The sequence below is a fragment of the Protopterus annectens genome, chromosome 5.part0 (assembly GCF_019279795.1).
Source record: "Protopterus annectens isolate FY-2018-M chromosome 5.part0, PAN1.0, whole genome shotgun sequence".
NCBI classification, from domain to species: domain Eukaryota; kingdom Metazoa; phylum Chordata; order Ceratodontiformes; family Protopteridae; genus Protopterus; species Protopterus annectens.
In genome coordinates this window covers 1,358,479,306-1,358,491,307 of record NC_056735.1, presented here as the reverse complement: position 1 = coordinate 1,358,491,307, position 12,002 = coordinate 1,358,479,306, and the positions used below count along the sequence as shown (strand labels likewise).

At 36.2% G+C, this 12,002-nt stretch overlaps 1 protein-coding gene across 9 annotated transcripts in view; it reads left to right on the top strand.

The window, feature by feature from the left end:
- DLG2 (discs large MAGUK scaffold protein 2) overlaps window positions 1-12,002 on the top strand; it is a 4,792,098-nt gene that overhangs the window by 2,859,509 nt on the left and 1,920,587 nt on the right. For all 9 annotated transcript variants that reach the window (XM_044071159.1, XM_044071154.1, XM_044071155.1 and 6 more), the window contains one exon: window positions 6,134-6,270. In XM_044071159.1, coding sequence (XP_043927094.1) covers window positions 6,134-6,270 — 137 coding nt within the window. The remainder of the gene's footprint in view (window positions 1-6,133; window positions 6,271-12,002) is intronic.

Genomic DNA, 12,002 nt, shown 5'->3' with positions numbered 1-12,002 from the left:
CCTTAATTTTAATTTGTTCTAGCAAAGCCATGTATGAATGGAAGCTGTCCTTCCTAGTCCTATTGTCCTATTAACTGGTGCCGCTGAATGTTGATAGCACATGTGCTCCAATGCGGATATTAAAATTAGATCCTCCAACCTGCAGATTTAACTTTTGACTATTCATCTTTGACCACAGCAGTGTTTTTCCTGACCAGCTAAACTTCTTACTTTCCCTTAACATTTTCCATTTTTTAACTAATTCTTTCCAGAAGTTCCTATAACCCAAGAGCATATCCAAAGCACTGTGACTAACACCAGTGTGTGTTGCTGTCTACCCCCAGCATGCTGCTGAGGGATAGGATTTCAGTTGCAGCTTGAGTTGTAAGATCATGTGAGCCTTTATTCACTGTAGGAGATCAACTGGTACATGTATATATGCCAGCTGCAACAGCACAGTATGCAGTTTAGTCATATAGTGACTTAATCCACCTTTACCTGGCATGATGGCAAATGCGGTTATTTTTCCTGCCAATGCCTATTAACAGGTAGATATAGAAATACTTACCTATGCCTGTCTGATGCCTGCAATGGGTGGTGCATTTAACTAGAGTTGTTTTAATGCAGATCCTCAAGAAGAATTCTTAGCCTTATCTCCTCTCTTTAACATATTCTTGTCTTTCATTCTTTACCGTCCCTTCAGCTACTACTTTCAACATCTGTTCTCTGCTTTTAATTTCCCTTGGGTTTTTTATTATTTTTTTTGTCTTTATCCAACTCATTCTTAATGATATATTGGGCTTACCTAATGATGCCTCTATTTAACATAGAGAAAATATGAGTCACATATCTTTTTTTTTTTTTTTTAAGAAGGAATTTCTGAATTGCTTTTCTAAATTCTTGTGAGAACAGAAAAGGACTGTTCTGGCTTCTTCCTTTAACTTACTGGCATTTCTGATTAAGTTGTGTGATAAATAATGTGACCAAATTTCTACAAATAGTTAAGACAGTTGATTGTTTTATTGCTAATGTTCATTTCTGTTTTTTAAATTAATGAGCATTATTATGACCATGGTGCAAAAGGGTCAACTGACCAGTCCACCTACCTGGTTAGCAAATAACTAAATAAAAATGGATGTAAGGCAAACAGTGGCACATAGAGATTATGGAAAAGTCACTGTTTGCACTCTAGGGACGCTCCAAATTTCAAGTTAACAGATTTGGAAACTAATCCTTCAATGAGAAGGTTAACAAACTAGCTTGCAGGTAACACAGATCACTCTGTTACATTATGATGCTTCTGATTATCTCATGTAATCTTACAAAAATTCCATTAACTGGAATAACTCTTGAGATATATATTGATGCAGCCCATTTCTAACATATCTGTAGGTGATCTGTCCCTTAGAAATACAACACCTAAGATTAAACAGATTTAGTTTTATCAATTTAGCTGAAGCAACCCACACATCTGTTCAGAGAAAAGAAGTAGGAACTTTAGGTTTCAACTGACTTTCTTTCAACATTACATTTAGATTTTTAATTCTTCTGTTTTGGATGCTAAAAGTTGGACCATATCCATAAAGAATTACCAAGATTTTTTTCTGTTATTAAAATTAGTCATTATTGTTCACCTAGACTGAAATTTAGTCTGCTTCAGTTATAACTCTTTATTACGCCATTGTAGCAGGATGCTAACTTTATGGGGTAAAGGGAGATTGTTTTCTTTAAGAAATTCCTTACAATAAGCTGTAATCAGACCATTACCAGCTGACAGTGCCTTGTCAGGTGTGGTCCAATGAGTCCCTTAAGTCAGAAGAGGTATACTCATTACTACATGGATCTTATGAGCAGTTTGTGTGCATTTATTTGTGTTTACGGGGGTAGTGCAGTGATCAATATGGTCCAGAATGTTGAGAAAGACTCTTCATATATAAACATTCAGTGCTTCCAACTTACTAAGTCCAACATGTGCCACCAGCCACACACAATCTACTACATCAGTTACCTACCATACCTTCTATTCAGTCTCGATGCCTATTTAACAATAGCTCTAAGGCTATACCTCACTCTCAGAACCTTTAATCTGCTGCTCTCTATCTTTCCCTGTTTACTGCAAAAATGCAACACGGTATTGTTCACACATTCGCTATTATCCCATGTCATCAACTGTATTCTTGTTTGGCTTGCATACTTAAAATCTAACATCTGTATAACTAGCATTATCAATTCTATTGTATCACCTATTCTGTAATGTAGTGTTTTGTACCATCGCTGCTTGATTTCTGTATTTTGATTCTGTAGCTTTATCATGTTGTTTGTTTTTGGAGTGATTCTTCCAGGGCCGCCACTGAAAATGGGAACACACTGACCCAGTAGACCTCCCAGTAAACATATGCAATTAAAATAAATAAATAAATAAATACATAAATAAATAAAGGCATTTATTTATTTTTGTTTAGCAGGGTAGTACACTGATCACTACTGACCATTTGAGAGAAGAGCATGGATAAAGAGATTAACAAGAAATATAATAATTCACAAACACAGAGTAATCACAGAAGGTAGAGAACCCCACAGATAATTTATACAACATGTAAATAGTATTAGCAGAGTAGAAAATCAAATATAAATTCATTTTAGTAGTAAATATGAGAGGGAAATGGCAGCTGAGATCTGTGGATTAAAATACAAGTGATGCAGGTGAAGAGGGAGTTAAGTTTTTTGTCCAGTGGAAAACCACTTGCAGATCACCTGAATTTAATTCACTGGCACATTATATAATAAAGTCTATTCTTGTATCACATTGCAGTTAGAACTGACATAAAACTCTCCAAAGATACTAGTCTTAACACCTGGAATTTTTGATTATTTTATGCAGAAAGCAATGATTTGTCACTTCATTCTTTTCTTAGTCAACCAAAATCTTCCTGAAATCGACAACTCTGAAAGGAATCTTTCCTTGATGTGGGTTTCTTTATAGGACTTCCAGAGCAACCTGTCTCAGAATTAGCACAGCCATTACTTCTGCATCTCTTTAATGCGTACAAGACATTAGGAAGATTGATTCATCAGCTTACCTATCACGGATGGTTAAGGCTAATGAGGAGCTTTTACCATGATTTATCACACAAAGCCAGAACTTAGCTGAATGTGCTTCACTGGCCTGCTGTGATTACTCAACAACACAACACATTTGTTTTATGGGGGCAGATCATTTCAAAGACTTTCTTGAAAGACAGATCTCCAATACAGCTCCAGAGCTATCCCACTAAGAACATCTAAATATTTTCTGGGTAACCCATAATAACTAGTCCTGATGTTCTGGTGGTATTCAGTATCTTTAATTATGGAAGCTTAAAATAATCCCCAGTCCCAGGAAGGCTACATGCATGCTTTTTTCTGCTTGGAACTGTCATCTCTGTTACTTCAGTAAAGGATAACATGTAAGCTCCTGTAACTTGCAAGAACTTTAACAGCCAGGGGCAAGAACTTTAACAGGCATGAACAAGAACTTTAACAGGCATTTGACCTTCCTATGCTGGGAATGTCAACAGACCCAAATGAACCTTCAGGGGATACATAGTGAACATTTACAAACACTGTCCATCCCTTCTTTGTGAAAATTTGCAATTATTTCAGTTTTATCATCATCCTACACCCCACCCCCCAAAAAATAAGATAAGGTAGACAGCACTTCCCTTAGGCCTGCTAAAGTTTTAAGATAATTTAATAATATTTTTTTATAATGATATATATATATATATATATATATATATATATATATATATATATATATATATATATATAATCACTACATCTGTGAAATAGCACTTGATTGTATTTATGCTCATATAGCACTGTAATTGTCTTTTTGTTGAACTGTATTTAAATGTAGTGCTTAAGTTGCTTTGAATTTTCCTACAGAAGGAATCAGTGTTAAAAAAGTATCATATCCACCCTATAATGTATCCCCCATACTGATATTGTTTAAACTTAACTTAATATAACCTGGATTGTAAACTGGCTATCAGACAAATCCCAGGTTGTGAATGATGCAGGTAACCTGTCGAATATAAAATTGTAACAAGTGGGGTACCACATAGATTACTGCTGGCCCTTCTCCTATTCAAAATTTACTTTGCAGACATCCAGTCCAATATTGCAGAAGTGTGGTTGACCAAGCTGGTTGATGCCTGCAAGCTGGGCACTGTTATTCACTCATTCACAGAATGCTAAAAAGCTTAAACAAGGGCTGGAACATACACGTATCTAGCGTACTGAAAGTGGTCTCAAATTAAGTGCATAAAAAGTGCAGCATAGAAGCATTTGGCAAAAAAACTGTTCCCGCCTCATATGTTATAAATGGTACTCCTCTCAGGCTGATATAGTGATAACAGACCTAGGTATGTATGTGGACAACGCTATCTCTCTCTTATTTGTTCAGCATGTATCCACCATTGTCAGGAAATCCTTCCATCTAGTCCAGTTAATTTCCAAGAGAATATCTTTAAGATCTAAAGAAGTCATCCTGTCTCTGTACTCTTCCCTTATCAGACCCATTATTCAATGCAATGCCTCCTTTGGTAAGTATAAAGCAAAGCATATTGCTCAACTTGAAAAGCCCCAAAGACTCCTTATAAAGAAAATTAAAGGCCTTAAATCCTACAATTACTCAAATATGCTAGCATATCTCTCCTTTTACTCTGTAGCCAGCAAACTGTTCATAAGCAACCTTTGTCTCACTTTTGAGACATGAAAGACCCAGTCCTTTTTCACCCCATGTTTTTTTTTTTTTTTTTTTGCAAAATTAGTGGTTCTTCAAACACCTGCACTAGGAACCAAAATCTACACCAATAAGTAACAAGACTTCTGGTGAGATAGGTTCTTAACATTTTCCCAGCTGATGGAATAAGCTACCACTGCAGGTCAAAAGCAGTACCACTTTGACTGTCATTAAGGCTAGTCTTGATGCATGCATGGGTAGACACACATTTACTCAATGACTGCCATGCACAGTCCTGCTCTGTTTGGGAGGTGAACTCTGAAAAGGGAGGCATGATCTTTTAAGTGTGTCCAATTAAAGATGTATGTGGTGAGGCATTTTATGGTTCTCATGATCACTGTCCTAGCATTGTTGCTATGTTTCTAGCAGAGACTTAATTTTTTTCTACTTAATTTCTGTTCTTTAACATACTAGCTAATCCTACTATCCTTTTGTCTTTCCTTACCATCTTCTTACAATTCTCAGGGTGTTAATTAAGTGCACTTTTCTTGATTGCTGTTCATTCTCTCTTCATTTTGAAGAAAACGTTTACTTTTTAGCTTTAAAATCATAAACCAGACATTTAAGTATTAAAATGTTAAACCAAATATTTTTCATGTCTTTAAACTTTGTACTTTTAGTTGTCATTTTCTTTGCAGTTACATGTGACAGTTAATAACATCAAAATCACTGCAATATATTCAAAGAGTTACACCATTCAATTGACCCAAAGACATAACAGGATAAACCTAATGGTTACTGCCTACAGCAGTTGGTTGTAATATACCCTGCAGCAAATTCTACGTGAAAACTGACTTCTTATTGTAAGAATTGTTTCGGTATAAAACTGCACTGGAAGAATGTGAAAGGCTGAGAACATCTGGCTTGACCATGCAACAGGTCATAGTACAGAATCCAATAAAAGAAGTTAGTAAAATGAGTAATGCAGGAGTCTTGTTATGCACTGAGTAGTCACTGGTGAAAATTTATGATAACATGTAAACATCTTGATTTCTGTGTAATGTGTTTCTTTTCCACCATTTAAGATGTTAGTACATACTTTTCAGATTCATACCACTGCTATAAAAATAACACATTTTACATACTTCTTAGATGGTGGAACCATTCGAGAATAATATCATGGAAGAGCTGGTTAATTCAGATAATGACCAGACATTATCTTTTGTTAGACGAGGTCTTAAGTGTTAAGAAGATGTGAAGGCACACACTTTTATGTGGTACTATAATGAAATGTGATTGTACAACTCTGTAGAGCACATTCTTCTGACTTTCATGTATACTGGTGCTGTTTATTTCAAAGTGTGCATGTTTTGAACTATTCAGTAATTTAACTAAGCATTTTAAGAATGTTGTTTATTTCTCTTCTAGGCCTTGGATTCAGTATTGCAGGAGGAATAGGCAACCAGCATATCCCAGGAGACAATAGCATTTATGTTACTAAAATTATAGAAGGAGGAGCTGCACAGAAAGATGGGAGGCTGGAAATTGGAGACAGACTACTTATGGTGAGACATTTATTTACTTCTCCCTTACTTGGAATAAGAATGCTTAGCACTTGCCATAACAGATAAAAAAGCACATGCTCTGGAAAATACCTGGCTTTAAAGTTCATTTTACAGCTGTAGGTCAGTACAATATTATACAAACTGCACACATCTAGTGCTCAGATACAAATATTTTAGAGAAAAATATGAAATCAGATTTTCAAGTCTGATGAAATGAAAAGACGTGAGCATAAGAATTTAGCACATGGAATTGCACAAAGTGGAATGTGGAATCATCTTGCTCAAATTCTTATAGAAATGCCGAACTATAGTGAGTATAACATCACAATAGAAATTATTACTAAATGGAATACATTAGATTTTTAGAAGGTTTATACAAAAGTGATTTTAAATTGTCTGCCTAAGGATCATAAGAGTTATAAGGAAACCAAGCTGTGAGGCCATTTCCACTTTGCCTTTACCCACCATTAGGCCTTGCTTCCCTGTTCAAGGAAGGCCAGACTAGTCATATCAGGAGCAAATTTATGAATATCCATCCAGTTGTCCAGCTCCTTTTGAACGGGAGATAGTGTGTCACTTTGTTTAACTTAGAGAGAAAGTTTATTCTAGAGAGTTCTGCCCTGTTCTGAACTGGACCGTTTGATTTATGGATGTATACTACTGAATTCCTTATCGCCTTATAAACAAGGCCCCTAAGGAATCTATTCCACATGAAGTAGAGAGATGAATCCTCCAGTCTTTCTTGGTAGTTCAAGTATTTTAAGCCCATGATTTTTTGGTTACAGACCTCAGAGGTCTTTCCAATTGCTTGATTTGCTTAGTAAGGTATTTGCCAAAGGGAGTGTTGTACTCAGCAAAGGGTCTAATTAATGTGGAGTAGAAGCAAGTAAAGAATTCTTTTGATTTGGAAGAAATACCTTTTTCTATGAGTTGTGTGAGGTAAAAGGATTTCCTAAACACCTTTGCAATGTGATGGTCAAACATGAGGGAGATGTCCATCCAAGAGCCTAGGTCATTCACAACTTTTTCATTTTGAACTGGATTGTTATTTATGCTAGGATTTGGAGCTAGTGGTTGCTTACAAATGCTACAATGTTGCACTTTTTAGCAACTGAGTTTAAGCCCATTGTTTTATATACCAGCTACTGACAAGTGTAAGCTCCTATTGGAGTGTCTGTGTGTCGGGGGGGGGGGGGGGGTGTAACAAAAACTCCCAGCTTACACTCATCTGCAAACTTTGCTAACATTAGAGATCTTTAGTGGATACGTGGAGAGCTGAGAAGTGTATACTAAATTGCAGAGGTCGAAGCACAGATCCCTGAAGAACTGCACTGTTGACCTTCGTGCACTCAGAGTATGTACCCACTACTCTTATGGTGTGAGTCCTGATACTACTCCGCTTGTCAATCCATCTTACCGCATGCAGGTCAGTTTGGAGTTTCTTCAGCTTATTTATTATTTTTGTATGAGGCATGGTATTAAATACCTTGCTAGGTCAATGTATACTTTGTGGACAGCTTGCCTGCAGTCTACAGCCCAAGTAACCCTCTCAAAAAAGTTCGCAAGCTTCATTAGACAGACTCTACCTTTGAGAAAGTCAAACGGCTGTGGGTTGAGTCTAATAAGATTTTGGATATCATAGTTAATTAGGTCAGTTATGGCTTTGCACATAAGCTTTGTTAGACTGATAGGTCTGCAGTTCCCAGGGTCAATAGTGGGCACCCTTGTAGAATGCCTCATTGCAGCTGTAGACCACTTCCATGGGACATAGCCAATTACTAGTCTCAGGTGTTGTTATTAACTAGGCAACCAAGTAAATTATCAGCTCCATACACAATGTGTTCTTCATTTTGGAGAGTTCCTTCATTGCATGTTCTTTCATGATGGCTGGTGATTTTCATCAATAGCAAGTGGGCTTCCCTATGGGATAAATTTAGCACTAAATGTATTTCCCAATATTTTGGCAATATCCATTGGATTGGAGTAGGTAGTACCAGTATGAATAAGCTTGAAGCAATGTTAGGTCTTATTTCTTATTTTCCTGACATAACTGAAGAAGGATTTCTGTAGCTAGTCTGAGTTCATGGGATGCCTTACATTTTCTGACATTTTTCTTTTTTTTTAGTTTTTTTTTTATATATCTGTTTGATGTTCTTCTTAATGTGGGGGTACTTTGTTCTACTATATAGGTTAAGCAGTTTCTTCTTTTTGTTATATAGTTTAGTCATACTTGTGGACCACAACACGGGTCTGCTTTTAAACATCCCCATATGCTTGGATCAAATTGGGACTGCCAATCTGATACTTTTGTCCTGGTGAAATTTGAAAATCACCTAGAATATTGCTGTTCCTACTCATGGAGAATTCATCAAGCTCCACTTAAAGAAATCCCAATCCCTCCGAGCTACACGCTCTCGGGACCTAAACCTTGTCACCACAATAAACAGAACATGCTGGAGGGATAAATTCCTGTCCCAGAGTCTTCCCATACTCTGGAACAAGCTATGTATCTATATCAAACAAAGCTCCTCATTAGCACTCTTCAAGAAAAATCTTGATGATTGGATGAGAGATAGGAAATTCACCCCAGGGATCACTTCTGTGGCTCTGCTCGACAGGGGCACAGGAAAATACTTTTCTTGGGTGGCGAAAGCCAGGGTACCATTTGGCTAGGCTTATACAGGCCCTAGGGCCAATAGCCTAGTACCTACCTATGAAACTATGAAAATTTAAGAATATATTGTGATTTTCTAAAGACCTAGAGGGGGTCCTGTATTACACTTTGATCAGATAGTTAAGCTTATTTTGTATGATATGAATGTCTATAACCTCTGCTTGTGGGTGTCTATGTATCTGACTTGTGGTAATGTGGTCTCAGACAAAAATGGATATGCCACCACAGACTCCATAAGATCTAAATGAGTGGTAAGCATAAAACTAATGTGCTGAGAAAGTGCTGTGTCGGTACTTAAACTGGGTTTCTCTAACAACACATACATAGATGTGCTCCAAATACAGGAGGGAGTGTCTAGCAGTTTGTTATTTAGACTTCTAGCATTAAATAGATTTACCTTGATATGGTTCAGTAGTTGGCTTGTTTTGAAAGTTAGGTTAGGAGGTCTCTCACCTCATCCATGCCTAAAAAAGCCATTCTATGCAGAAACCATGGAAAGAAAGGTGCAAACTATCCTTGGTAAAGCAAGTGTGGTTGTCAAGCCTCTCAATCCATAATGACCAAGGCCAGATCCCTTTACAATACAACCAGGATTTTAGCCAATTGTTAATGGTAACCATCTCTTCCTTATACTGCAACAGCATTTCTTGTAATGGAAGGATTCCGCTCAATACTAGAGTCTTTCCAGCATTTGCAACATATATGAAGAGCTCTGGCATGTCTCTCTGTCTGTCTCCATATCCTTCAGGGTATTGTGTAGCAGGTTATTTGACCCATCATTGGCTACCCCCGTGCTTCACACATAATTATCTGGTATTTTCTACAATCTCTTTCAAGTGTTTCTAATTTGTACAAATACATGTAAATGCAATAAACATAAAGGTTTCTTTCAAGTTAGAATTTCATATGTAGGTTGAAAACAGTGTGCTAAGGTTACTTTGTCTGACAGAAGACATCTACATTAATAATAAGAATGGTTTGTAAGGGTGTGACTGAGTTTAGCTTTTGTTTTCAGTATGTTTTTTCTTGTAGTACCTTATAACGATGAAAAATCAGAACTGGTAAAGTGGAATCTACTGTTATATATGTTTTGTGTAATCAAACTTCTCAAGCGTAATTCTATTTTATATCACCAAAGAGTGACAGTGCTAGGAAATTCATCCAGCATCAACTAATAGTTTGAAAATGAACATGCTGTTTTTTTAAGTTAATTTCAGTGGAATCAAGTTTTTGTGCAGCAGGATAGTTCTAATCTAGTTTAATTAAAATCTATGGGTATTTATTTTAATTCATACTGTATGTTGGGTAATGAATTTGATGCTAGTGTTATGGTATATTTTAAGTGAAATATTGCTGAAAATTGTATATATTTTACTTGTCTGTATGCTTTATTTTTTATTGCTGTGAAATGCTACAAATTCATTTCAGGGAAAGGTGGGTTATTGGTAATGCTTATCTGTGCTTCCTCAACATAGAATTAATATATTTTTGTAAGTATTAAACTCAAAATATAAGTGTAGTGGGTCCACAACCATACCAAATCCAGACACAAATGCTCTGAAAATTATGAAAATAATTTAATGCATTTAATTTTTAATGTTGTTAGTTAAGCACTTTCTACTTACGTATTTCTAAAGATTTCATCAGAAGTGATCTGAGTAGTGAAACTTCTCCAGCATGATGGGAAAAGTGGGCACTTGCCACCCTGCAAATACACTTGTTTTGCTATTTTTTTTTTTTGTGACATTCTTTAAATTCATTCTATAACTGTAGTTCCTTTGTTAGTGCTTTATATTGACTGATACGTATCTATGTAAATTAGCCACACGTTGTGTTTATTATCCTCTCTGTAAATGCACTCCAAAGTTACCAGCAATATTTACACAAAGCAGCAGAACATCCAAAAAAAAAGTCTGCATTTTCTTTTTTTTTTTTTTTTTTTTTGTTTTGGAGACTTTTTAAATACTGCTGAATGCTCTCGTTAACCGATCTACAGGGAGTTTGGGTTTGGAGACTTCTTGGAGTGGGAGGGGCCAAATAGAAAACTACCATGTGTTCTGTTTCACTAAGTTAATTATGTAGTAGATGTTTATTTGCGTAATGAAGATTTGCAATTTACAGCTGTGTAAATATTTGTTTGTAAGGCATGAAATAAGTACATGTCTCATCAGCAGTTGTTTGTTATATATTTCTGTTTTCTCTTGAAACAATGTATTTTCTGATGAATTATAAGATTTGTTTTTGAATAATTTCACAACCCAGAATAAATTACAAATACAGCAAAAATGGACAAGTCTGAGTATATCTATGTGAGGCAGGATGAAATTTGTGTAGTTTTATTTAAAACATGCAGGCAAGGATAAAAAATCCATTGTTCACAAGAACAGTCAGGATCACACACCATTACACCAATATCAGCCACTGTGCTATATCCCAACCCTGCTAAGTATTTTTACTAACACAACTGTTCATATACTTTATTCATAGACATTCATACAACAGTTAATTTAAAAATGTAAATAAAACAGACAAGAAATATCTAGCCAGGGAACTTTTCAGATGACAATGAAATTCCGGAGAGGATGGCAGTGGAAGGAATAGGTGGAAATATTTGTTAAGAGCACAAAGGGAAGTGTGTCAGTAAGTGACAGGAGAACAAGAAATTAGGAAACAGACTACAGGAAGATGGGTCAGCCAAGAAAGGAAATAGTTTCAGCATAAAACATGCTGCTACTAAGCAAGATGGATAGAATTAAAGGTTGAACTAAGAGAGAGGGCCAAAGAGATGGAGGACTGTAAGAAGAAAGTCAAGGCTCCAGATGAAGCAGAAGAGGAAGAAGGAACAAAGAAAAAAACACAGACTTAAACTGCATAGCAAGAAAATGGAAATAAGTTTGGGTGGGAGCTAGAAAGTAAATTAGATAAAGGGAGATTGAAGAGCATCGATCAGGCTACTGATGGCTAGTGGTGGTAATTACTGTGAGAGATACATGGTGAGACGGGATGAAAAGAAGACGTTTAGTGGGTATTGAGGTGATTCTTCTGGTGACACTAGAAA